The sequence below is a fragment of the Histoplasma capsulatum genome (assembly GCF_000150115.1).
Source record: "Histoplasma capsulatum G186AR genomic scaffold supercont2.4, whole genome shotgun sequence".
NCBI lineage: Eukaryota > Fungi > Ascomycota > Eurotiomycetes > Onygenales > Ajellomycetaceae > Histoplasma > Histoplasma capsulatum.
Window position 1 is genome coordinate 1,612,562 of NW_025544804.1, and position 23,506 is coordinate 1,636,067.

Here is a 23,506-nt window from a genome sequence, read left to right on the forward strand (position 1 = left end):
TTCTCAGGAGAGTTTATGAGAACTCGAGTTCCATCAACTGGACAGGGGTTGCTTAATGATTCCCAATTCATTGCATGGATCGGGGGGAAAAGCGACAAAGGTCCAATTCTTGCTTTTGAAGCCAAACAGGGCTATGGCAAAAGTTTTCTTTGCTCCATGGTCATTCGCCATCTGTTTCACCTGCATCCTCCTGCACATCAGGACTCTCGAACCTCAATTGCTTATTACTTCTTCCAAAAGGAAAATAAGGACGAGAAGTCGGTTAACAAAGCATTACGGGCTATAGTATGGCAGCTTACTGACAATGACGTGGTTTACCGAAAGTGGGTTGCTGCTGCTTGTAATAAACCAGAAGAATTCGGAAATTCTTTAGAATTATGGAAGCAGTTGGTTTTTCAATTCTCAACAAAAACTGAAGCTACATTTTTTATTGTCCTTGATGGCATCGATGAAGCTGAAATGAGCACCGGCCATCCGCTTATAGAAATTATTCGAGATATCTCATTAATGTTTCGAGAGAAACGGCCACTGAGTATCAGATTGCTGTTGACCGGTAGACCAAGAGCCTTCATGGAAATTCGGAATGACCCAAAGATAGCGTTGTCGTCTATTACCTTGGGAATTAGAAACGAGGATGATATTGTCAAATATATCGATGCCCGAATGGATCACATGGAAATTCTAAAAAGATCAAGCCACCCGGATATTCAAGAACTGAGAAGTTGCATTCGGGTCAAGCTTACAGGCGGTGTTGGAGGTGACTTTTTCAAGTTAAATTTCATGCTCACCGAGATTAGCAAGAAGAGAAGACGAAAAGAAATCGAAGAAGTCTTGGAGCATGCCGATGAAGACCGACTGGACACAATCGCTCGTGAAATTGATCGACTGAACAAGACACTTGGTGAAGAGGATATCCAGGAACTTAACGACCTCCTAGGGTTTGTTATTACCTCCATCAAGGCCCCAACCCTTGAATTACTCGAGGCTGTTCTTCTTGTCAAGAACGGCGAAGGTTCACTTGTGCCCCTACGAGAGCAGATACAAGACAAATATTCTGCTTTCCTGGAGATAGCGTCAGATGGCACGGTTTCGATCACCTCGGATGCTATCATTGACTTTTTCCGTAATGAAACATTTGCTGCAAAGGATCTCACACCAGGGCGGCGTGGTGCCGCCCTCCATGAAGCCGAGGTTGCAATTATTAGGCGATTCTTGCGGAATGTTTGCGATGAGGAATTGTTCAACAAATTTGGATTCGAAGAATTCTTTAAACGCAAGTTGAGCAACAAGTCGGCTTGTATAAACGTCAATTTTGACCGCGCCAAAGTTGATATTGTCGCTTATTGTCTCGACGCCATTTGTGGTGAACCCAGCGACCAGACGGCCTGTCTGGTGAATTATGCTTCCTATTTCCTTGTATATCACCTTGATGATGTTGATCTAGATCTCATAGCCCCCGAACCAAAAAGCTATATCGGGTCTCGTCTTATCAAACTTTTTTCCGACGAAGAATGCATCAATGCATGGTGGGCACCAGAACGAATGTGGATGTATGAAATGTGGACCTATGAAGATGCCAATGTTATGACCATAATGAAATGGTTTAAGGACTCTGCTGTTGTGAAAGGCCTTTCGGGAGCGGAAAAAGAATGGCTTAATGGCTTAACGTCGAATTCAAAGCCGGATGATGATCTCCTTAGACCGACAGCGAAAATAATGGCAAAGCGTTGGTTAAGGTACTTAAACTGGGGTCTGGCAAAATCGGTCTTGTGGCTTTTAGGCTACGTCAATAAAGTATGTAAAGGACCCGCTGCCGTCATCAGTAAACTTGGATTAACATCGCTTTTAGATAAAATCCAGGATTGACGGTTCAGAACGCACGGCTCTGACTCCGTACCCGACCGAGGAACAGATTTTGGAGTTAGAAAGTTGGGCTGAGTCCGAGTTAAATGTCACAGAAAAAGACAAGTATTGGAAACTGCAAATGGCATTCACGTTCGTTGACTTCAGATTGGGCAAAAAAGCTGTTGAGCTCAGCCTGTCTTCTTGTGAGGATGAACCTGACAGCTGGGAACCTCAATTCTGTCTTGCTAGGGCATATGGCCAAATCGGCGAGCATAAAAAAGCGCTGCAAGTATTGTCTTCAGTAATTGAGGCGTTCCGAGAGGACCAAACCCTTCTGGAAGACAGAAGAGATTTTTTCTGCACGGAAGTGCTCCACTCGCAGGGGCTCTGGAGTTGCTGCATTAACGAATACGATGCCTCGATGGCTGCTTTTGCAGAAATAAGCAACCACCAACCAGACAACTATTGGAGTGTTTGCAGCATGATTGACACAATGTATAAAGGGGAGAAATATTCGGATATTATGGCTCTTCTCAAGAATATGCAACACCAGACGAATTCTGAGGGACTGAGCCGTGTAGTCGCCCTGGTACATGAATTTGCTTACGATCATGTGTACCACCTAAATGTTATCGATGCCGGCAAACATTCAAATCAGTGGGGAGTACTGAAGGAAATATACCAAATTTCCATAGATGCAGCCAGAAATCACCCAAACAAGAAAATTCTAACCTTCATCCGTCGTTGGTATGGTATCGCATTGTATAAGTTCCCCGAGTCAGAGGACGATCGCAAAGAGGCGATCTCTGTCTGGGAAGAAAATGTCGGCCTAGCCTCAACTTCAAAGGAAGATTTTTTGGGCCCTCTCGAAAGCCCAACCATCGATTATCTAGCATCCATATATCTTGAAAAGGCTAAGCATGAAGCCTTTGGTGGGCCTCTCGCCGAACACTACGTTGCCCAGCTCCTACGCCTTTGTGAACTGTTGCCAGAGAAAAGCCACGCAAACTTTGGAAGGCTTATTCTAGCAAGGTTGTATTTCTTGATGGGAAAGCGAGATAATGCTTTAGATGCTGTCAAATGGTTCGTGAAATTCGGCCTCGATCTTCTTTCTGATGAAGACCTTGCCAACGATTCGGACGGATATTACATACTAGCAACCTCCCTCCACTTTGTCGATGATATCAATTCGTTAGCTGCGTGGTCATTATTGTGCCCTCTAGTGGAAGAAACCGAGGACCAGGGTCAACAAACAGCAATTCGAGGTCAGGCTGATGAGATACCTGAACAGGATGCAGCAGACGAAATCAACCGTCATTCAGGCCCCGAAGAGCACACGCCATTGGATGTTCGTAGTGGAATGGCGGATAATAATATCATTTCAGCTGGGGAAGAGGAAGGATGTGAAGAAACAGATACCAGGGAACCACATTATTTGGGGGAGGAACCTGGTATTTTCTCCGATGCTGAAAATAACAACCAATTGTCCGCATCCGATGAAGATTCTAGGTCTCGAGTGCCGTCTCCATCTCCTTCTTTCGAATCCCGCGTAGGAACGCTGTACATCAGATGTGATGGTAACCGCTACTGCGACCGAACCTGGACCTTTGCTAATGACATATATGTGTGTAAGGATTGTTTGAAAGTGCATTTATGCAAATATTGCTTTGACAAGCTGCAGGCGGGTACCTTGCGAGATATCTGTTCCAGGAGATCAGTAGTTTGCGAGAAATCGCACGAGTTCTTGCATGTGCCAAGATGGAATGATGAGGAAGCCAGTAGGATACCTAACGGACATGTGAAAGTAGGTGAGAATGTTATTACCATTACAGACTGGGTGAATAATATGCGAAGCCAATACGGGCTCACCGTGGGAGAAAGAAGTGATGCGCAGATTGGTATGGCAGTGGAATGATGTTCCGGATAAATTTTTTCTAAGTGTTCTGGATTTCATTTTAAAGTTTCTGTTGTGATATCCCCTAGTTATGTTATGCTTTATTCATCCAATGTTCAAGCATGGTTTTCCTTCGAAGGAATGGAGGTGTAAATTTTGCCTCTTACAGAATGAATAGGGCCGGATGCAATCTAACTAATTGGCATGCTCAACAGTAGCTTGGATATGTATGAAATAGTTACAACTATATAGCGCTGTGCCTTTTTGCTGGGCTGCAGTCAAGCCTTTCTCTCTCAGGCATCGTTCGTTGGAAATAATAGTAACTATTGTGTTAGTTGGAAATGGCCAAGATCCGATCCTCCACACGGATGGCTGGAAACCTTGTGTAGGATTCAGGGTTGTTAGTGGGATAAAATCTAACTGATGGCGGGCGGATTTGATCACTTGTTAACAGGCTTCACGGCATCCAACTGGCCGCGGGCTCAGTCAGCTGCACCAAACCTCTCCTTTTTAGCTTATTGACTCCTTTCTTCCTTGCTGGAAAAACGTCATTATGCATGTCAGGTATGAAGGGGGAATATGTGGAGAGCTGAGAGCAAGCCCATCCACAAAACCATTTCATAGACACTCACCTCCTACACTGTGCAGGTTGCGTCAACCACGTTGGCGACGAGTTCGATATTTCTGACTACTATCATCCTTCTATTATCCTCTTGTCTTCCTTTGCGCTCTTATCTAGAATCAAACCCGAAACCCTTGCGGGCACCACTCTACACTAATCTGTAACACGACCCGTATGAATTAGCCAAGTTCCTGACTGCCGTCTTCACAAATAGCAAAAACCATACTTTCTCATGCTAGCCATCCGTATAATCAAACTATTTTTCTATCTCCCCTCGGCTTTCCGCCTCGAGGGGGCTATATTCTCGTCGCAACGGCGTCAGATCTAGAATCAGGAGTAACCACGCCCTTGCTCAAAGATGATAACCTAACGGGTTTCAACGGCGATGTCGATGGTGGCAATAACGATCGCGCTCAGATAATCAACACGAAGCGGTCGCGGAGAAGGAATAGACCTGATGAGACGGCTACCTCTAGCTCGTCTGCGTCAAGAGACGTTGCCCCCAAGCAGTTGGACTCGGAGGATGGTAATTCTATCAAGTATCGGACTTGCAGCTGGCAAAAGGTAAAGCCTCATTGGATTAAAGATGTCTATGAGCTGTCCAGGGTCGAGGGTGATATTACTCTGGAACAGATGGAACAGATTAACCATTGTCGCCATCCTCCCCTAAAGCCACAAGGGGAAAAAAATACTCCCCAAGTTAAAAACTCCTAGGAAAAATCGATGTTGACAGCTAACGTTGTACAGACTTCAGCATTGCTCTTCTCAGAATACATCTGCCTAGCCGTCATGTCATTCCCATTCTCGTATTCCGTTCTCGGTCTTGTACCTGGTTTGGTTTTGACGATTTTGGTGGCTGCGGTAGTTCTCTACACCTCATTGATCATCTGGTGAGCTGAAATAGGAGCCCTACAGAAAGCGCAATATTCAAAGTATTAACTGTTAGCACCATAACCAGGGAATTTTGTCTCCGTCATCCAGAAGTTCGAGACGTTTGTGATATCGGGCAGTACCTCTTTTACGATTCCCAACTTGCATGGTACCTTACGGCGGCAATGTTTTTGCTCAATAATACTTTCATTCAGGTATGTACTCTACGTACTTTCCACATTTCCACACCACCTTTGTGAGTGATTACCACAGGGTAGGGGAAATTTTCCCAACTAACTAACCATATATAAATATATCAGGGATTGCATTGCTTGGTGGGCGCGAAATATCTCAATGTGATGACCAATCACGGCGCTTGTACCATAATATTCGTGGCAATAACCACCATCATTTCATTCATTTGTTCTCTTCCTAGAACTTTCAACACCCTATCAAAACTCGCGAGTCTATCTGCGTTCTTTACATTCATTTCGGTAGCGTTAGCAACGATTTTTGCTGCTATCCAACCACATCCAGCGCGGTTTACTCCAGGCCCGGACAGAGGGGAAGGGGGCGGGGGAGGGGAGCCTGTTGTACTCCTCTGGCCGGCTGCAGGGACGACCTTCATTGCCGCTATGGGAGCGTTCCTGAATATCAGTTATACGTTCATTGGCCAGGTCACTCTCCCCAGCTTCATCGCAGAGATGAAGAATCCCAAGGAGTTCAACAAGTCTCTATATGTCGTTACCATCGCAGAGGTAATCGTATTCAGCATCGTTGGCTCTGTCATCTACGCATACACTGGAAATCAATACATGACATCACCAGCATTCGACTCGCTGAGCAACAGCGTCCATAAAAAGATCTCGTTCTCATTTATGGTTCCAACATTGGTTTTCCTCGGCGTCCTGTATGCTTCTATTTCTGCCAGGTTCATATTTTTCCGTTTGTTCGACGGAACCCATCACAAGGGGAATCACACGGTTGTTGGGTGGCTGTCTTGGGGAGCTATCCTGGCAGCAACCTGGGTCGTCGCTTTCATGATTGCTGAGGTTATTCCATTTTTCTCTGACCTGCTTTCCATCATGAGCTCGCTTTTCGATTCTTTTTTTGGCTTTATATTCTGGGGCATTGCGTATATACGCATGCGCGGAGTGGATTATGGTTCAGACTTCTACCGAAAGCGTGGGTGGCGTGGGTGGCTAGGATTCATTCTCAACCTCGCTCTCATTGGGATGGGGTTCTACTTTCTAGGTCCTGGAACATACGTAGGTCGCTAACTGTTGTGGATTGTTTCTTCTTTCCTTTAATGCTTATGAATTTGGGCAGATGATGCTAATACTTTTGAAAAACCCAGGCTTCTGTTGAAAGCGTCCTTCTTAAATACCAAGAAGGGAATTTTGGAAGTGCGTTTTCATGTGCGGATAATAGTTTATAGAAGCGGGCCTCACTGGATGACATTGATGTGATTTAATCATTTTTTGGATATCCCTCACGTCTAGAGGCACGATGGTTCAGTTTATCACAAAATTAGGATTAAATTTGATTGTTATTAGAGGTAGGTATCCCCAAACAAATCAAAAACATGGAAACTATGACACTAGAAGACTCAATCACGGCATACCAGAAACGAAAAGGAATAGAAACTATTACTGTGCGAGATTACTGTGCAAGGCGAGAGTCCACTATCACAAATCGAAGGTGATATCCCAAGGAATAATATAATTTCACCCATAGCGGACATGAAACACAGAAAGCCGGAGACAAGAGTGGTTGAAAAAAAAAGCAGGACATACTTGCAAATATGTCAAGAATTAGGCGGAAAATGCCGAAGATGTTTAAAGCATTCATCAGAATGCATATCAGAAATATTTGGAAAAAAGGGCGAAAGAAAGGGGAAACAAACTGAACTCAATATCAAAAATCGGGAGAAGTGGACACCTTCTCAAGAGGACCAAAAGAGAGGTCAGAAGATGAAGAAAGGAAAACGAAAGGTAAGAGAGAAGAAAGAAGTTTCCAATAAGAAACTATTTATCCTCATAACTCCGAATTATGCATATCCCATTTTTTTTTTTTTAAGCTTCGTTGTCCTCAGCAAACGTAAAAGCCTCTCGGATCGTCCAATGCTTCAATCCTTCAATGGGCTCCTGATACATCTCAGCCAAAAACTCACCTGCCGCAAAAGTAGCATAGTGTTCCATGTCCAAAGCCTCCTCAGCGTCTTTTATCCTTATGGGATGCACAGTTCTGCCGTACTCCGCATCTATGCCAGTGGGTACTACGGGATCAATAGTGTCTAGCAGTTCGAGCGGTTCGGGAATGAGCTGGATAAGCGGCTGATCCAGCTTTGTTTCCATATAATCTGCGTACATAGGCGGTTGTGGCCATGTGTTTTTCTTCTGCCTGTCAAGTTTCTTCTTCATGAGTTGCTGAACGTCGCAATTTTCGTCACCTTCGTCTGCTAGATCTTCGATTACTTCTGCTTCTTCCTCTTCTTCCTCTTCTTCTTCTTCTACTACAAGACCCTGCCTGCGCAACATGTCCTCCTCGTCTCTCTTTTTGTAATATCCCGCCCAGGCGCCAGTTGTAAGTTGAGGGTGGCATCCTGTGAGCGCGGAGAGACCGGGGACTTCCCTCCGGTACATTTTTACGTGCTTGATCTCGAGTTCCTTGGCTTGTACACGGAGAGTGGATATTGGGGGCGTGGAGCTTTTGCCATCCAAGAAGGACCTCAGAGCTGTTAGGCCGCGGGCTATTTTCTCCCGGGTTTCCTCCATTGTTTCCGGCAGGGTCGTGTGCGGGAGGAGTGGCTTGAAGATGGGGAAGAGAGCCTTAGAAGCGGGTCGTAAGCCTGCTCGCCGCGTTAGCTGATCAAAAGGGTTTGTTGGGGAACATGGGAGTAACAGTGGCTCCGTGTTAATGGATATATTCTGTGTGTCATGAGATTCGGGTTGGTCAGTTGCTGTTGACTTCTTTGGGAATTCACGTTCAGATTGACAACCAAGCCGCGGTCGACTACGGCAATCCACCCGTTTAATCCATGCGTCATACTGCTCGCGACGGCGAGCCGCAGCATATTTTGCTGCCACAATTTGGTCCCCCGGTGTATCTTTTTTCTTCGCTTCTCTAGCTTCAAAATAGCGGCGTACTTTCCAGTGCACCTTCCAGGGCATTAGTCTTATCGCCTTTTTCAAATCGAATTTGATGGGCTTGGGTTGCTTGATGATCGCGCAAATTGACCTTTGCCCCGTTGGTATTCGGTCTCTGCCATCCTCCTTCTCATGTGTCAAAAGGAATGAAGGTGGCACATCAACATCCTCACTGTATTGTGAGATGTCAACCTGTTTTTCTTTGCCCTTCGAAACAACTTTTGATTGTTCCAAGTCGTTGTCGGGAGCCAAGTCCTGGAAATTTGTCCTCTCTTCTGGAGAAAACGGATCGCAAGACTCGACAGCACATTCAGCATCATCACCATCCATGAAAATAACTGGTAACTTCCGGATCGGGGGCCGAGCAGGCCCAGGAACGCATGGCTCTTCGCTTTCAATCAAGGAAGGTGACAGTGGCAACTCATAACCAGTGGTCTTATATACATCAACTGCGAAGCTCAGAGAAGACATTACAGTGCTTAAATTGGAGAATCCTCTCGCAGGAATACCTTCCGTCTCCCTCATGATAAACCCACTGCAGGATTTTGGTTTCTTTTCTGCCAATCGATCATTTCCAGGTGTTGAATATAAACTGTGCCACCCAGGATAGCCTGCTACTTTGTCAACATTCGATTTGACGAACGGAGTTATGAACGATAACTGGTGAAGAATAAGTTCTTCCGTCCATTCTTTTGGGGCGTCTTTTGCATGATGATACCGACCAATTCCTGTCCTCGGATAGGAGGCGCCAGAGCGACCTATAAAATACCAGGACTGCTTAGGAATTTGGTCGTGACAATGTTGGGGTAGATGCAAACCTTTTTGTCTAGTTGCTTTCGTATTGCCAACTTAAATTGGTATCAGTATCCGAATTTGGGCCTATGGGACGCCAGCCAGGGTGTGTTATTTACTCACCATCCCCGTCACCGTCACCGTCACCCAGTTTCCCAGTTCCCATTCCCCCTTCCACTTCTTCCTCTTCATCGTCTGGCGGCCTATCATTAAGCGACCTATTTTCCTCTAGCTCTCCAAAAAACATATCCCATTCTTCGTCAGCAGACGTGCAGATTGTCCTGCGTCGCGTCGGCACGTTTGATGACTGCGGATCATCATTAGTACTGGATGCTGAACTGCGCATCTCCGCTATGGCCGCTTCCCACGCCCTAGCTGAAAGCTCATGTGCTTTCTCAAGTCGCGTTATATGCAACCTGTCCGCAAGGCCTGCACGTAGGTAGGGTAAGCTGTTCGTCACGGTCCTTTAAATGAAGACGTTGGGAGACGCATACCTCTCCCAAGACACTTGTCCAGGAGTTTATCCCACACACTATTTCTGATTACCGACGTGAAGCGCTCACATGCGGCTTCGAGGGTTAGAGACGACATCTCCGGATTATTAGGAGCAACTACATGGGTATGAAAATAAACTGAAAAGACATGGGTAGAGAGAATAGTGGTCCTCTTTTCAGAAAGGAAGTTGGAAAGGAACAGTGTACTGAACTGACAACACTGCAGTGCTAGAAATTTAGAAGAAAGAAATGAATCCTTCTAAGGGTAAACACAACAGAAGTCAACAACAGCACGGCTCCTTATAGAATGGAGGCAAGGGTCTGAAGTCGCCGAGTGATAAATTCTGGACTCTGGGTGTGCTCGTGAGGCCTGGGGAAGAAAATATCTAGCCTCGCCACACTAGGTAAGTGAAAGAAAGAAGGATATAAAGAAAAAAAAAGCAGTTGTATGTGTATAGTAGAAATATGCAAGAATCTACTACATTATATGTGAATATCCGCAGATGATTAGTGGCCATGTGAAAGATAACTTGTATAATCGCAGCTATAAGAACCAGCATGCTGAGAAACTCCAGTGCACAGGTCAGAAAAAGGCATGAATATTGCGGGTTTGAATGTCAAATAATATCTCAAAAAGCGAATGGGTTTGCAGCGTTCACATGCCATCTTTTTGATAAGGAGGCCACGGTATACTCCTGAATCTCATTAACAGACAGCTGCTGTGAGAGGTTTCGCATTGAAAGTCGAATATACCGCGTGATTCCGAGAAAAAACCCAATACAAATTGGGTAGAATGTTAACATTAAGTAAGGCCATAACATCTGCTGCATCCCATACCATTTGGTGTTTATATTAAATATGGTAGCCCTTCAATGCATCGTTTGGGGAAGTGACAACGCCCAGGGCAGGAGAGCAACAGCCGGCCGGCCCTAAAAGACATTGAAATCCCCAACATGACTAGCAATTGGGAACAGAACACCTATCCGACTTAAAATAGACGGCTACAGTATAATGTTGAAAAGCTTCTTGGGGATTGGGGTCCTTCTTTCAATCCTGGCTGTCGGCATTTGTCCCCTGATAACCAATCAATTAGCATGTCAACAAAGAACACAAAGGAAATAAAAAGCTAACTATCACTACACTTGCCTCACCACCCCTTCCCATCTTCCTGCTGTTTGCTCTCATCAATTGGCTGCTGTAATATCCTATTGATGTTGATGTTGGAGTTGGATGGTACAGATCAAACAATTGATGTTGGGATAAAGTTCGTCCGACGCCCAAGTCATCATCACCTTCTCTCCCCAGAAATCACGTCATTCCAACGGCGCATTTCATTTCTCTTCAAGGAGATTTATTCTTCTTAAATCACATATATTTTAGCTACGGACACCTTCCCATTACTGTCCATACTCCCTTTCTTCTCTCGGATTCAAATTTTTAGACCGATCTTCAACTTGCTACCCCGCACCCCGCCAATTGCTCGCGATCTAGCTTGCAGAAGAAAACCCCTACCGACGACCTCAACCCTCAATTGACCTACAAATAATTTCCCATACTGATCAAACTCAGTATCACCAACATGGCGACGTATGATTCCAGACATTTGATGGGTTTTAACCCTGCCATGAACCCATCTAATCCCAACCAAACAGCAACATAACATACCATCCCCCGCACCTAACTCGCGCCGAGCGCACCGCCCTCCGCAGACAACAAGGCCTCACAATCTGGCTCACCGGCCTCTCCGCCTCCGGCAAATCTACCATCGCCGTCGAGCTTGAACACCAGCTCCTAACCCAGTACAATGTCGCCGCCTACCGACTGGACGGCGACAACATCCGCTTCGGCCTCAACAAGGACCTCGGCTTCAGCGAAGCGGACCGCAACGAGAACATCCGGCGCATCGCGGAGGTTGCGAAACTGTTCGCGGACAGCAACACCATCGCCATCACCTCGTTTATCTCGCCCTATCGCAAGGACCGTGAGTTGGCGCGCCAGCTCCATGCGGCGGCAATTCATGGCGAGGGGGAACAGGAATCTGGCTTGCCATTTGTTGAGGTCTATATTGATGTCCCTGTTGAGGTGGCGGAGCAGAGAGATCCGAAGGGTTTGTATAAGAAGGCGCGGGAGGGGATTATCAAGGAGTTTACCGGGATCAGTGCACCGTACGAGGCCCCCGAGAAACCTGAGATTCATATTCGGAGTCATGAGGTTGGGATTAAGGAGGCGGTTGCGCAGATTATTAAGTATTTGGAGGGAAAGGGCTATTTGCCTGAAAGAGCCGTGCATAATTAGAGTTATTGCCCTGATCTTTTTTGTTTATATATATGCTTTTCAGTTTTCATCATGTTTTTGTTTTGGATCTATTCTCTTGTCTCATGTTCCGGGATGTGTGATGTCCAATTTATAGAGTTGGCATGAATTAGATACTAAGCATGTAGAATCACGAATATCTCATGTGATTAATGATACCCGATGAATTATGCCCGAAATATGGGAGATAAGAGCCTCACAAAACCACATCCATCGTCCAAGGGTAGCATGTTTGCTGTATTCTCCCCTATCTCTTAGCATGGACATTAAAAAAGAAGGGGGGAAAATCTAGGAGAAAATCGAGTGACAATTATAGCTATTAAGTCTGACACGGTGGGCTTATAATATATCATCAGTAGCGAGAGAGTCGCAGAAGAAATGTTCGGGGTGTAGAAGAATTGAGTCGAAACACTCCAACAAACTAAATATATGTCGCAGGTCCCAGATATAATGACAACATTGAAAAAGGAAAGAAAGAAACGGTGCGCAAGCACATTTGTAAAAATGTAGGCATTAGTAAAGAAAATAGAAACCGCATGCGATACAAATAAATGAAAGATCAACGTCACTGAGCGTGTCATCATCCAAATGTATTAATTCATCATTTTCCTTCCCATTTCATAATACCGTTAAGATTCGAAATGAAAAATGAAAATAGACGAGATGCCTCCTTTTATACGGCAGGATGTGAGTGAAGTCCGTTGGGAGCTGGCTGGCTTCAAGCTCACTCGAACTCTATCTCGTAATATACAAAAGCGGTATACTCACCTGCTCCGCTCTCACCTGCTCCGCTGACATGCTGCATATCCAGAGGATCATCTTTTTGGACACGGCCTTTCTTATCACGCCCGAAGGCGTTGCCCGCTAGGTACGAGTATGAGTCGTCAAGGAGACTCTTTGCTTTTCTTGCTTGTTTGTTTGTGGTCTGGTAATTTTTGTCCCCTTTGTTAACAAGGATAATCTCCGCGGGGAGCTGAAGGAGGAAGGGTCAAGGTAAAGGAGTGTGTTGGTTGCGATCGGAAGGTAAAAAGAACCAAAGGCGCTGCATGAAGGGGTTGCAGTGGTGGCCACAAGGGAAGCACAAAAAGGGCTGCAGACCGCAGGGACCAGCGAGGGAGAGTGTAGGAAAGATAAATCCACCAACCTTTATCAATGCGCACACAAAGTCCAGCGGCAACCCATATCTCAACACCGTCTCTACAAACACCCTCAAGACAAGCACATGCACCCAGGCCATCACAGCCTCGCTCCACCCGGTCCTTGCAAGCCGCAATGTCTCGCCCCAAAGCCGCCGTGCATCGGAATTAGCTTTATCTAGATCCCTCCGCTCCTTCTCCTCGATACCCTCGACATATTTATAATCTCTAGGTATCCACCGGTGTTCCCGGCACTTATGGATGAATTCAGCGCTGTGCTTTTTGAACGTCGTGACAGCGTAGAGGGTGGATTCGTCATCTGAAGCGACAAAGGTTGAAGAGCGAGGAACGACCATGGGTGACATGGTTTCGTATGTTCGTAGGAATTCTTTTGTGTCTCGTGAAGGGACGGCAATTAAGTGGGTTTCGAGGTATTCGGAGTCTTGGACGAGGATGCGGGGATCAACGACAGATGCGAGGGATTTGGTGGACAATGTTCCCCTAGGAAAGTGTCAGGATACAATTTGGCAAAATATGTGGACTACATTAGGTATATCCTCATACGTTTGTCTCCGTTGGAGTGCAGCAAGTGTCGTTTTTCCTTGGGTATATTGTGAGAATTTGGCTCGAACGTCATTGTCGATGCTTGCCGCTTCCTAGAAACAAGGGAAGAAGAGGGAGCCTCATCAGCAGAAAGAATCGGTTGAAATGCAATAAAACAAAGCACTTATCCCCCCGCACCTTTTGCAGCAAATCAATCAATTCTGCCAATGACCTCTCTGCCCGGTATTTGACCTTATTCCACTGAAACGTCCTTAGATACTGCTCAACAGGCTCTGGTAAATTCAAGATACATGTCAGCTAAAACCAATCTAGGCGTGGAACAATGAGGAGGGGAAGCCAAAAGAAACAAAAAAGAGGAATCTCCGTCACCATACTGTCATTGACCGTTTTCATATTTGCAATCTGCTCCTCATCCCCCTCCAGAACATTCTTCAAAACATCCCCCACCTTGCCCACGACGTTATGGCACAGGGCTTCTAGCCTCGCCAGCTCGTCCGCCTGCTGCACCAGCGTATCCAGTGTCCCGATTTTAAACTCTGGGATGGCAAAGGGGATGACCGTGCCATTATCTGAGGTGATGGTCTTGCTGATAGCTTCGAGAGCATCGTCACGATGGTGGGAGGGGGTGATGGAGCTAGGGAGGGAGAGGAGGATGTACTTGGGTCCCTTGGACATTATCTAGGGTTATGTATACAGAGAATCCTCACCGCGCTTTTTGGTTTGTTTTAAACGGCGGGCATAGAATGTACTGGGCTTTTTTTAATCCCCCTTTTTGTTCCTGGTGAGCGGAGTCAATAAAAGCAAAATACGATGGATTTCCTGATGAGAGTTGAAGCTGTTGAGTGAGATGTGGTCAGTGGTCAGCGTGTGGGCCAATCACGTTGCAAGTTGTAGCATCATCAAACCTAATGAATTATGACAATAACTCCATACGTTAAAATACTTTCTTCTTTAACAACGTTAATGATCTTATTTTCTGATGATGCAAATTCCAAAGTTATGGTATAGTAGAGCGTAAGTTACTCATGATCTCATTAATGTATAGCTTTACCTACTATTGAAAAGCGCAGCCGGAATTTATTCCTCTCCCGCGCATATTCAACACATATTATGTATTCCAGAATCCGACCCCAAAGAATAAGGGAATTCAAAACACAAGGGTCAAACCGGAAAATAACAATCAGAAAGAAATAGTCTAATAAACAGCAGCACCCATCTTTGGGGGGTGGGGGATAAGACAAAAGAAGATGAAATGGCAGTCGGATGATATCTAACTGCAAGCTTCGCAAAAATGGAATATATCAAGACATCAAGTCGGTAATCCCTATCATGACGGCAGACACGCCTGAAACCAGCATACGATGATGTTTTATGTCGATTTAAAAAGTCGTGGAAGAGACTATGATCCCGGGTTAACAGAACGATCCAAGACAAGTAGTTAGGGCAGAAACAAAATAAAGGGAGGCCACGTACAGCAGCATTCTTCGGCTCAACAAACAACGCTTTCGCCTGAGCCACAACAAGAGGCTCCTGCCCTTCATCGGGTAGAGTCTCAATCCTCCCTTCAACCCATGCCTTGCGCCCTTCAACCTTCACCGTATCAGCGCGCACAACGAAGAATGACCCCGCAGGCGCCGGGCTGCGGTAGTCTATGTTCAAATTTGCAGTGACGCCAATGCCATTGGGTAAAGCAGAGAAGCAACACCTCGCGAGACATTCGTCGAGAATGGTAGCGAGGAGGCCGCCATGGACAATGCCCGGGTGGCCAGAAACGTCCGAACCCAGGTATAGCATCGCAACGAGGCTTTTCCCACCCGTCTCCGTCCAGGTGTAAGGGGGTACAGCGATCTTATTGGCGCCAGACAGAGTTCCGGCAGTGAGGTTGTGGGCGCGCAATTCCAGGGGAATCTTAAGGTGAGGTCGCGATTCGGTGAAGCGCTCATCTGTTCGCAGAGAGCGAGCTATGGGGTGATTGTAGATGAAGTCATCGATATCCTGCAAGACTTCGTCGGGAGCTATGTATTCAGATTCCTCGTCGGAGCGGAGTTGGTTGACGACCTGGACCATGGTGGATACAACGGGGCTTAGGGAGATTCCAAGAGTGAAGGAGAATATTGCGATTGCTGAGAAACCTAGGAAGCTGCGGAATATGGAGGGCCTTTTGAATGAAGTATGGGAGGGAGGAGGAGGCAGAGGCTTGGGAGAAGATGGGTGGACTGTCTGGACTGTATAAAGGCATACGCAATCAGGGTCAGTTTATTTGACTTGATTGATTAAAGGTCCTCGGTAAATATATATATATATATATATATCACTCCGGAGTTCAATGGATTGAAATACAATGGTCGCATATAAAAAATTCGTCATACCTGAATAAGGTCTATTTGATGACGGGCTTGACGGCCGGGCTATGAAAAAGGAGCGTGACAAGGAAGCGCCGGAAGAAGTGGAAAAAGAAGAAACAGAGACAGGGAAGGATACGCGCTGCTTTGAGATAAAGAAAATGTGATTGCCTGGGGGAAAAACAGGACGAGAGCGGAACGGAGCCATAGTAATTGAGCTGAAGAGATGCTCCAGGGGACCGCGCAAGAACCAATTTCTCAAAATAGATGGTGCAACGGTGCGCTGGTGGGCTCCACCACTTCCATCGAAATCAACCGACACTAGATGGAGCAGCACAAGCGACGCCTGAAGGCCAGGGTTCAAAATATCTGAACGGAGTTCGGATTCTTGCCTAGAATTTAGATAGGGCGAGTCCCACAGGCCCACCAGCAATGCTACTTTCAAGGAGTTTGGATGCTGACCTTCAATTTTCCGGTAACCACTAGCGGAAGCCCGGGGGAACAAACACAATAAGGGTCCAATGCCAGCTGGGGGCATGGCACTTGTTCGCGAATCCGATATACGAAACTTAAATACCTGCAAAATTATCCGAAATCACCAACTTCATAGCTTACGTGGTTCGAAAAAAAAAAAAAGATGCTTACAAAGCCGGCAAAGGTCCCCTTTCAAGTTAAGCACGTGTATCTGCGTGCCGGAAACAACCAGGGAACAGCGTGCATTTTTCAGCCGCTCAGGAAGGAGAGCCGAGTTGCGAACGGCAATGAACCCAGTGCCTCAGGTGTATCGTTGTTCAGCCCGACTGCAGGGGAAGCTATGTGGGCTTCACTTGCAGGGAATCGGCTCAGCCTGCAGACAATCTACCTCGGCCCGTTGCTAAAATCGAAATTGGTTGGTTGGTTGGTTCTTTTCACGTAAAAATAGAAACTTCGTTTGAACACAAAGAAGAGCTAGAGAAAATAAAAAAAACAAAAAAAAAACAAAAAAAAAACAAAAAAAATAAAGGGCAAAAATATCGAGGAACGTGGGACTCGAACCCACAATCTTAGCTTAGCTTGGTCCCGAACTTCCCAGGCTAGGAGGGAAATCTTTGTCCAATCATAGGAGAGCTACGCATTACCCTTCTGCCAGTCCCTCAAGGCTTGGCTTTACCCATTACGCCACCAGCGCAGGGTAAGAGTTGCATGGACGGGCCACATGTGAATTAAGATGTACTGGGCCGCTGGTTCCTGTACTTGACACCTACCAAACAGGATAATAACTAAAAGAAAGGCTTGAAGACATCATAAAATACCTCTTCATGATTTAGACATTTATCTTTTTTAGCCTGCCATGCTGTATTATATATATTATTTCATTACGTTGGTTTAAACTTTTATCATATACATTTCGCTCCCCTATATGGACCACTGAGTAACGAACAAACAAGAAAAGCATTCATAAAGTGTTTGGCAGGAAATATAAAAAGAAAAACCTTCACCCAAACCAAAACGGAGATATCATAAACATCAAGTAATATTGTAAGGATACATAATCGGCATATATATGGAGAAACAAGCAACGAAACATCGAGGCGATCTAATAGCTGAAGATAGCCGGAACTACAATGCACATGTACTTAACATCGCATTTATTGCCCGGAATTGGAAATTCAGGGTCCCCTGATTTAGCGAGAAAGGCTAATAACCTTGCTTGCAGCTTCCTCAAACGAGTCGAAGGCATGTAGCGGGAGCCCGCTGTCGGCAATCTAAGTTTGGAGCAAAAACAATTAGTCCCCCCTGTGTCGCGCTGATGCACTTCCATAAAAATACCATCCCAAGGAACAATTGGCAAGGAAAAGGATCTGACATACCATCTTCTGCCCAAGTTCCTCATTGGTACCACGCAGGCGAACAACAACAGGTACCTTCATATCCAAATCGCGGAACGCCATGATGATTCCGTTAGCGATCATGTCGCAGAGAGTCAGGCCGCCAAAAATGTTGACGAAGATGGTTTTCACGCGAGGATCGGAGAGGACGATTTGGAATGACGACTTTACCGTCTCGGACGTTGCTTTTCCGCCGGTGTCGAGGAAGTTGGCGCAGTGGCCGCCGTGAAGAGTCAGAGCGTCGACGGTGTTCATGGCGAGGCCGGCACCGTTAACTATAAGCGGTAGGGGTGAGAATTGTGGCTTTTTCTTTTCTTTTCCTTTGTTCTGCTTTATTTTACTTTGCAGGGATTCTTGCCTTGCGTCAAGAGGGAAACATGAAGGGTTAAGACTTACCAAGTGTACCGATGCTTCCCTCTCCAGGAAGTCTAAATATCCTGTTGTTAGGATTCCATCGATCAAAGTATTTTTGGATAGCAGCACTCGTACTTGACATAGACAATTCCCTCTTTCTCAGCTTCAACTTCTTCCGGAACCTCTTGCGCCATATTTCGGAGTTTGTGGATATCTTCCTGTCTCTTCGAACTTTTGTATGCGGCATCATCGAAGCCGAATCGGGCCTCGGTAACCCGAAAACTACCATCGCTCCTCCTGGAGACTTTTGTTTCTAGCAGAAGAGCCTCCTTGTTTATAAAAATATCAAGCAAAGTCTGTGCGAACTTCGCAAGAGGTTCTAGAGATATCTCTCCAAGGCCGAGGTAGCTGGCAACCGCTCGGATATTGGCCTGATTGGCAGTGAAATGCGTCTTGCCATATGTAAATGGGAATTTCCTAGATCGAGAGAGAAAAGTTGCCGGATTAGTGGTGGGAGAAGCAATAATGCATGGTGAACGTGAGTTCCGATCTATAGAAATTCCAAAAAAGAAATCAGAACGTTTGTTCGATTCACCAATCGCGACCCCTTTTTCCCCTAGCAAATCAAATGACTGGGATTGTGTGAGGTAAAGGGTTCTGCGTTGTGGCATGATATGTTGCCGTCGTATGGTTGGTCGACGCAAAGTGTGGAATCCCCTCTGCTGTGCTGCAACCGCAACCGGGGCGGCCTATGTGCTGATGTCAGTGGGAACAATTAACTAGTTATGCATAATTTCATTTTCAGGCGCGGGAAGCTACCTGAAATGCGGGCCGTCCGCCCACATTGGTCAACAACGTTCTCATCCCTTCCCCGAATTTCTCTGGGTGGTCTACCATGACGGCGCCTGCATTTTGTAAAGCTCTGATCTTGGTTTGTGCATCGGGATCCCCCAGACCAGCCCATGCGCCTGCATGGCCCATGACCCGCCCAGGTGGAGCATAAATTCCGCCGACTACCGCCATGATAGGTCTGAATGCCACTACTATTAGTAAAGTAAACATTCCACAGGGAGCAAATGTCAGTTTTCATACTTTGGGTCTGCAGTGCGTCTTCGATAGTCGAAAATCCACTCTGCAGCTGCAATTTCTGCTGATCCTCCGATTTCTCCAACAATTATGATTCCATGGGTCTCTTCGTCATGCTCGAAAAGGTTCAGTGCATCAACAAAGCTTGTACCAGCTACAATATCCCCTCCCACGCCTATACAAAGACTCTGACCCAATCCTGCTCGTGTCGTTGCCGCAACGGTCTCGTAACCAAGAGTACCAGACTTGGCGACAATTCCAATATGCCCCGGCGCGAAACATGAAAGAGGTTGGAACCCAATTCTACATCTCCCAATAGCGGAAATGATACCAGGGCAGTTTGCGCCGACCAAACGAGATTTTGATTGGGTTTGAAGCATTGCGTGTATCTAGTGATGTCCGGTTAGATAATCTGAAATGCTTGGATATGTGGCCAGGTGATTCTCACTCGAAGCATATCATGAACAGGAACATGCTCTGCTACGGCGACTATGAGAGGAATCTCTGCTGCGATAGCCTCTTCAATGGCCTGTGCTGTTTGCGGCCCTGGCACGTAGATGGCAGTTGCATCTGGCTTCAGCTTCTCTTGTGCCTGGTATTGATTACACAGGTCAGTGTAATTTGCTTCGCAACGTATGTCAACCGATAAATGTACATACCACTTGGACTGATGGAAAGACAGGCAATCCAAGGTGTTCACCTTCCACACCCGGCTTTACACCGCCTACAACCTTGGTACCCCATGCTAACGATTCTTTCACATTCGCGGTCGCCTGCAGCAACTTTAGCTATACCAACCCCAAGGTGAGTCTTTATTGGAAATAGAAATTACCAGTCTACCTATTTTCAATATTTCAGCGACTGACTATAGAATTGCATACACCAGCGAGCAAGCCAAAAGGTGAAATAAAATAAAATAAAAATAAAAATAAAAAATAAAAACAAGTCAATCAATAACCAAGACACAGAGATACATTCAACACCGAACATACCTGTAAACCCCTGGAAGAGGACCCGAGTATGAGCACCAATTTTAAGATTCGGAAGAGTATCCGCATAACTCTGAATCCTCGCAGATGTCGACAAGTGGGAATGTAAACATTGGCCAATTCGAGCAATATGGCGTGAGTGGGGACGGCGAGATATCAGCGAAGCGGGTATGGATTTGAAAAAAATCATGGCTAGTACGTAACCTGAAGTTCGATTTCCGGTAGGAACATCAAGAAAGCTTAAAACCTGGGGGTTGCCTGACAGTAGGTAGGTAGGATATGGAAAAATACAGTTGATATGTTTCTAGTAATAACAACTTAAAGATAAAAGAGAAGGAATGGGATTTTCAGGGATTTATCAACTTTTGAGTTTGGTAACGGGAAACGAAGAAAATCAAGCGGCGGCTTTCTCCAAACAAATGTTAAACAGGAAAGTGGGTATCTCGCTTCATGTCCGTAGTCCAAGCTTCAATGTTAGTCAACGCTTGGGGATGGCGGGTTCGTGTCAGAGACATGCAATCCAGAAATGACCTTCGTGATCTATCCAAAGCGCAAATAAATAAAAAATGTTACTAGATGTTTTTCTCAAAAGTAAGAATTGAGATTACTTCTGAGTGGTCCATTATAAACGGAAATATCTGAGATAACTTGTGCTAGGAAGCGCATGCAGCATTTCCCAATCGATTTCGATGTCTCAGAGGCTTGCTGTTGAGAATGCGGAGTCATTTGTCCACGGCTACTTGGATAGAAACAATGATTGGATCTCGGAATCATAGCCTCGGGATTCAGCCGAAGCCAGCCAACAAAGCCTGAGCGCCGGACCCATGTCACACCTCCGAGATCCAGTTTAGATCAGCGGAACGGACCCTGACCGTGACGAAGTTCCTCAGTGCAAAGGCGAATAAGGATTATCTGGCGAGCTGGATTGAAGCTCCTACTACGATGGGTTGGTACTCGGAGAATCACCGACTGGTGGTGTGCGACAACATGTATTTATACCAAGGGGCCTCTACACAAGCAAAAGTCTTCCTTTTTAATGCTAATGTCTAATATATGCTTCTCCTTCCGGACATTCTATCTCTGGATAATCTTCATTGTTTCGCCACGTAGCTATGCAAATAACTATATTAACTAACTGTTGGTGAAGTGATTCTATACCCGACCAAATAGGTTACTTACATATGTTATTTATAGTGGCAGCGTCTCGGAGCGCTTACCCTATATTAGACTCTGTATCATATTTGAATTCGCCATCTCCTTTTTTAGTATTTGTGCTTGCGCCGAAACTTTGGCAATGTGTATGCATTGAGAGATTACACTATGACGAAGGGAGAATCTTGTGATTTTCTGGGATCTATGTCATGGATGGTAGGAGCCTGCATCACTGGAAGTCCCATCATACCGCGTATATTGATATTGATTGAATCAGTATTTAAGATGTATATTGTTGAAAACAGTCATATATTCTCGGATTAAGAAACGATTTAAATGAGGAATTCGCCAGAGTAGCACTGTGATCAAAAGCGCATGTTTTTCAGTAAGATAATTTAAATAGAGATATAGATACAAAAAGTAATTCCCTTAGAAGCTAACTTCTAGAAACACAGATAGGGTTGGTTGCCTCCTACACAATATTCAAACTGTTTGAAATGATGGATCCATGGATTGATCTGGACTTTCTATCTGCGTATCTCAAATTACGCAACACGTTGGAAGGGGCGGCGGTTGACAACGTCTCTGTGTATTATACGCTAGTCTGTGACAGGAAGTCCGCCATCTGCTGGTTATGTAATGTGACGAAAACGTGGGGTAGAGGCACGCCGTTGAACCGTACCTGCATACATTGTATACCCAGGTTGATCTGGGCCAGACTGACATTGTTGCTCCATATGGCTGAATATTATTCTAAAGGTATTTTTATTACACTCCTAAAGGAAAACCCCTAAAGAAAGCGAACAACTTTAAACCAAATTTGCAAACGATTTGACAAATGCATAACTATAGAAAAATCCATCCATACCTCCTTCAAATCCCTCTCCATAAACACGGAACCCACCGTTAAGAAAAAACCACCCAGGAAAAGATCCTCCCCTGTCGCAGAATCATGGGAAGACGAGCCTCTCTCCTCGTCATCTTCGGATGAAAATGAAGACGACATTACCCCTCCCGCCTCCGCAACTCTGAGATCCCCAATCACCACAAATACCACCTCATCAACAAGCAACAGCACTCCTTCCTCTCGAGTAGAAGTCGCCACCCACGCCCCCCCTCTGGTTTCCGATCTTCCATCGCCTGCTTGTACCACCCCCCCTCGTCATACCGCTTCCCCTCCCTATCCACGTATTTCCAGCATGGAAAGGAGACCAGAAAAGCAGACCGCCGTCGCGAGCCGTATGATCGCCGGCGCTCTGGGGATACGCGCTCCGAAACGCACGGAGGAGCAGAGGGCGTACGATCGGGCCATGAGGGAGAAAGAGGCGAAACAGCGGGAGAGGCAGAGAGAGCTCGAGGATTCAAGCCGGAAAGAAGCAGAGAAGGCGAGGGCGGCGATTTGGGAGGAGTGAAATCCCGGGGACGGGGCCGGGGGTTATTTACATGCTCTAAATATTCGGTTTTTATATATCGGGATTTTTCAGCATTCGTACCTTGACCCTATATATATTCCCGTTTCGTCGTTTTGGTAGGGAGGTTAGTTTTGGATGTTGGTCTTTCCAATTGGTATTACACATAGGGGCATATATCCATCTGTTCTCGATGGCCTGGGCCTCACCACTGTTGCACATTACTGCTGCTATTGATTATTTATTATGAGTTATGACTTGAATTCATTCACGATTAATGCTTATAACATTTACTAATTATCACATCTGTAAATATACATTTTCTTGCGTTCACGGGACAGAGAGCCATTTCATACAAGGAATCATTCAGCATAGTGTATGACATAGCCACTTGAGCGTAGTTGGTATTGTCAGAATTTAAACAGAAAGGAAAGACAAATATACATTTGCTCTATTCCACGGAAATAATAAATACCTTTATCCCTGAATCTCCTTCTCCAGTTTGAGTAAGATGTGACCAGTCAGAACGGTCAGGAAGAACATAACTGGAAAGCGCCATCCCTGACTGCTTCTCCCGACCCCATTTAAAAACTACACCCTCTCAAATCACAAGGCAAGACAGTGCAG

The 23,506-nt window shown here is 45.7% G+C and overlaps 7 protein-coding genes and 1 non-coding gene across 8 annotated transcripts; 3 read left to right on the forward strand and 5 right to left on the reverse strand.

Moving 5' to 3' along the window:
- Positions 1-156: 156 nt before the first annotated feature.
- HCBG_03578 (uncharacterized protein) lies at positions 157-6,669 on the forward strand (the record flags this gene model as incomplete). The annotated part of the gene is made up of 9 exons (XM_045430627.1): positions 157-1,794; positions 1,850-3,743; positions 4,075-4,139; positions 4,194-4,224; positions 4,576-4,925; positions 5,109-5,251; positions 5,320-5,446; positions 5,552-6,499; positions 6,589-6,669. 9 exons carry the CDS (start codon positions 157-159, stop codon positions 6,667-6,669), a joined length of 5,277 nt encoding a protein of 1,758 aa, XP_045288770.1.
- A 637-nt stretch (positions 6,670-7,306) lies between these two features.
- On the reverse strand, positions 7,307-9,763 carry HCBG_03579 (uncharacterized protein; the record flags this gene model as incomplete). Its single annotated transcript, XM_045430628.1, has 3 exons — positions 7,307-9,228; positions 9,296-9,601; positions 9,667-9,763. 3 exons carry the CDS (start codon positions 9,761-9,763, stop codon positions 7,307-7,309), a joined length of 2,325 nt encoding a protein of 774 aa, XP_045288771.1.
- A 1,482-nt stretch (positions 9,764-11,245) lies between these two features.
- HCBG_03580 (adenylsulfate kinase) lies at positions 11,246-11,961 on the forward strand (the record flags this gene model as incomplete). Its single annotated transcript, XM_045430629.1, has 2 exons — positions 11,246-11,253; positions 11,319-11,961. 2 exons carry the CDS (start codon positions 11,246-11,248, stop codon positions 11,959-11,961), a joined length of 651 nt encoding a protein of 216 aa, XP_045288772.1.
- A 454-nt stretch (positions 11,962-12,415) lies between these two features.
- Positions 12,416-14,468, reverse strand: HCBG_03581 (vacuolar ATP synthase subunit C; the record flags this gene model as incomplete). The annotated part of the gene is made up of 5 exons (XM_045430630.1): positions 12,416-12,904; positions 13,124-13,616; positions 13,680-13,771; positions 13,857-13,951; positions 14,054-14,468. 5 exons carry the CDS (start codon positions 14,352-14,354, stop codon positions 12,704-12,706), a joined length of 1,182 nt encoding a protein of 393 aa, XP_045288773.1.
- A 223-nt stretch (positions 14,469-14,691) lies between these two features.
- HCBG_03582 (thioesterase) lies at positions 14,692-15,746 on the reverse strand (the record flags this gene model as incomplete). The annotated part of the gene is made up of 2 exons (XM_045430631.1): positions 14,692-15,078; positions 15,153-15,746. The coding sequence occupies 2 exons, from the start codon at positions 15,744-15,746 to the stop codon at positions 15,049-15,051; spliced, it is 624 nt and encodes a 207-aa protein (XP_045288774.1).
- Positions 15,747-17,035: 1,289 nt separating this feature from the next.
- HCBG_11023 lies at positions 17,036-17,156 on the reverse strand. Its single transcript has one exon. It is a non-coding gene; the product is annotated as a tRNA-Arg (tRNA).
- Positions 17,157-17,334: 178 nt separating this feature from the next.
- HCBG_03583 (succinyl-CoA ligase alpha-chain) lies at positions 17,335-20,387 on the reverse strand (the record flags this gene model as incomplete). Its single annotated transcript, XM_045430632.1, has 9 exons — positions 17,335-17,766; positions 17,872-18,164; positions 18,286-18,326; positions 18,379-18,992; positions 19,063-19,273; positions 19,336-19,718; positions 19,778-19,921; positions 19,989-20,102; positions 20,322-20,387. 9 exons carry the CDS (start codon positions 20,385-20,387, stop codon positions 17,686-17,688), a joined length of 1,947 nt encoding a protein of 648 aa, XP_045288775.1.
- A 1,798-nt stretch (positions 20,388-22,185) lies between these two features.
- On the forward strand, positions 22,186-23,216 carry HCBG_03584 (uncharacterized protein; the record flags this gene model as incomplete). The annotated part of the gene is made up of 2 exons (XM_045430633.1): positions 22,186-22,229; positions 22,323-23,216. 2 exons carry the CDS (start codon positions 22,208-22,210, stop codon positions 22,880-22,882), a joined length of 582 nt encoding a protein of 193 aa, XP_045288776.1.
- Between the last annotated feature and the right edge of the window lie 290 nt (positions 23,217-23,506).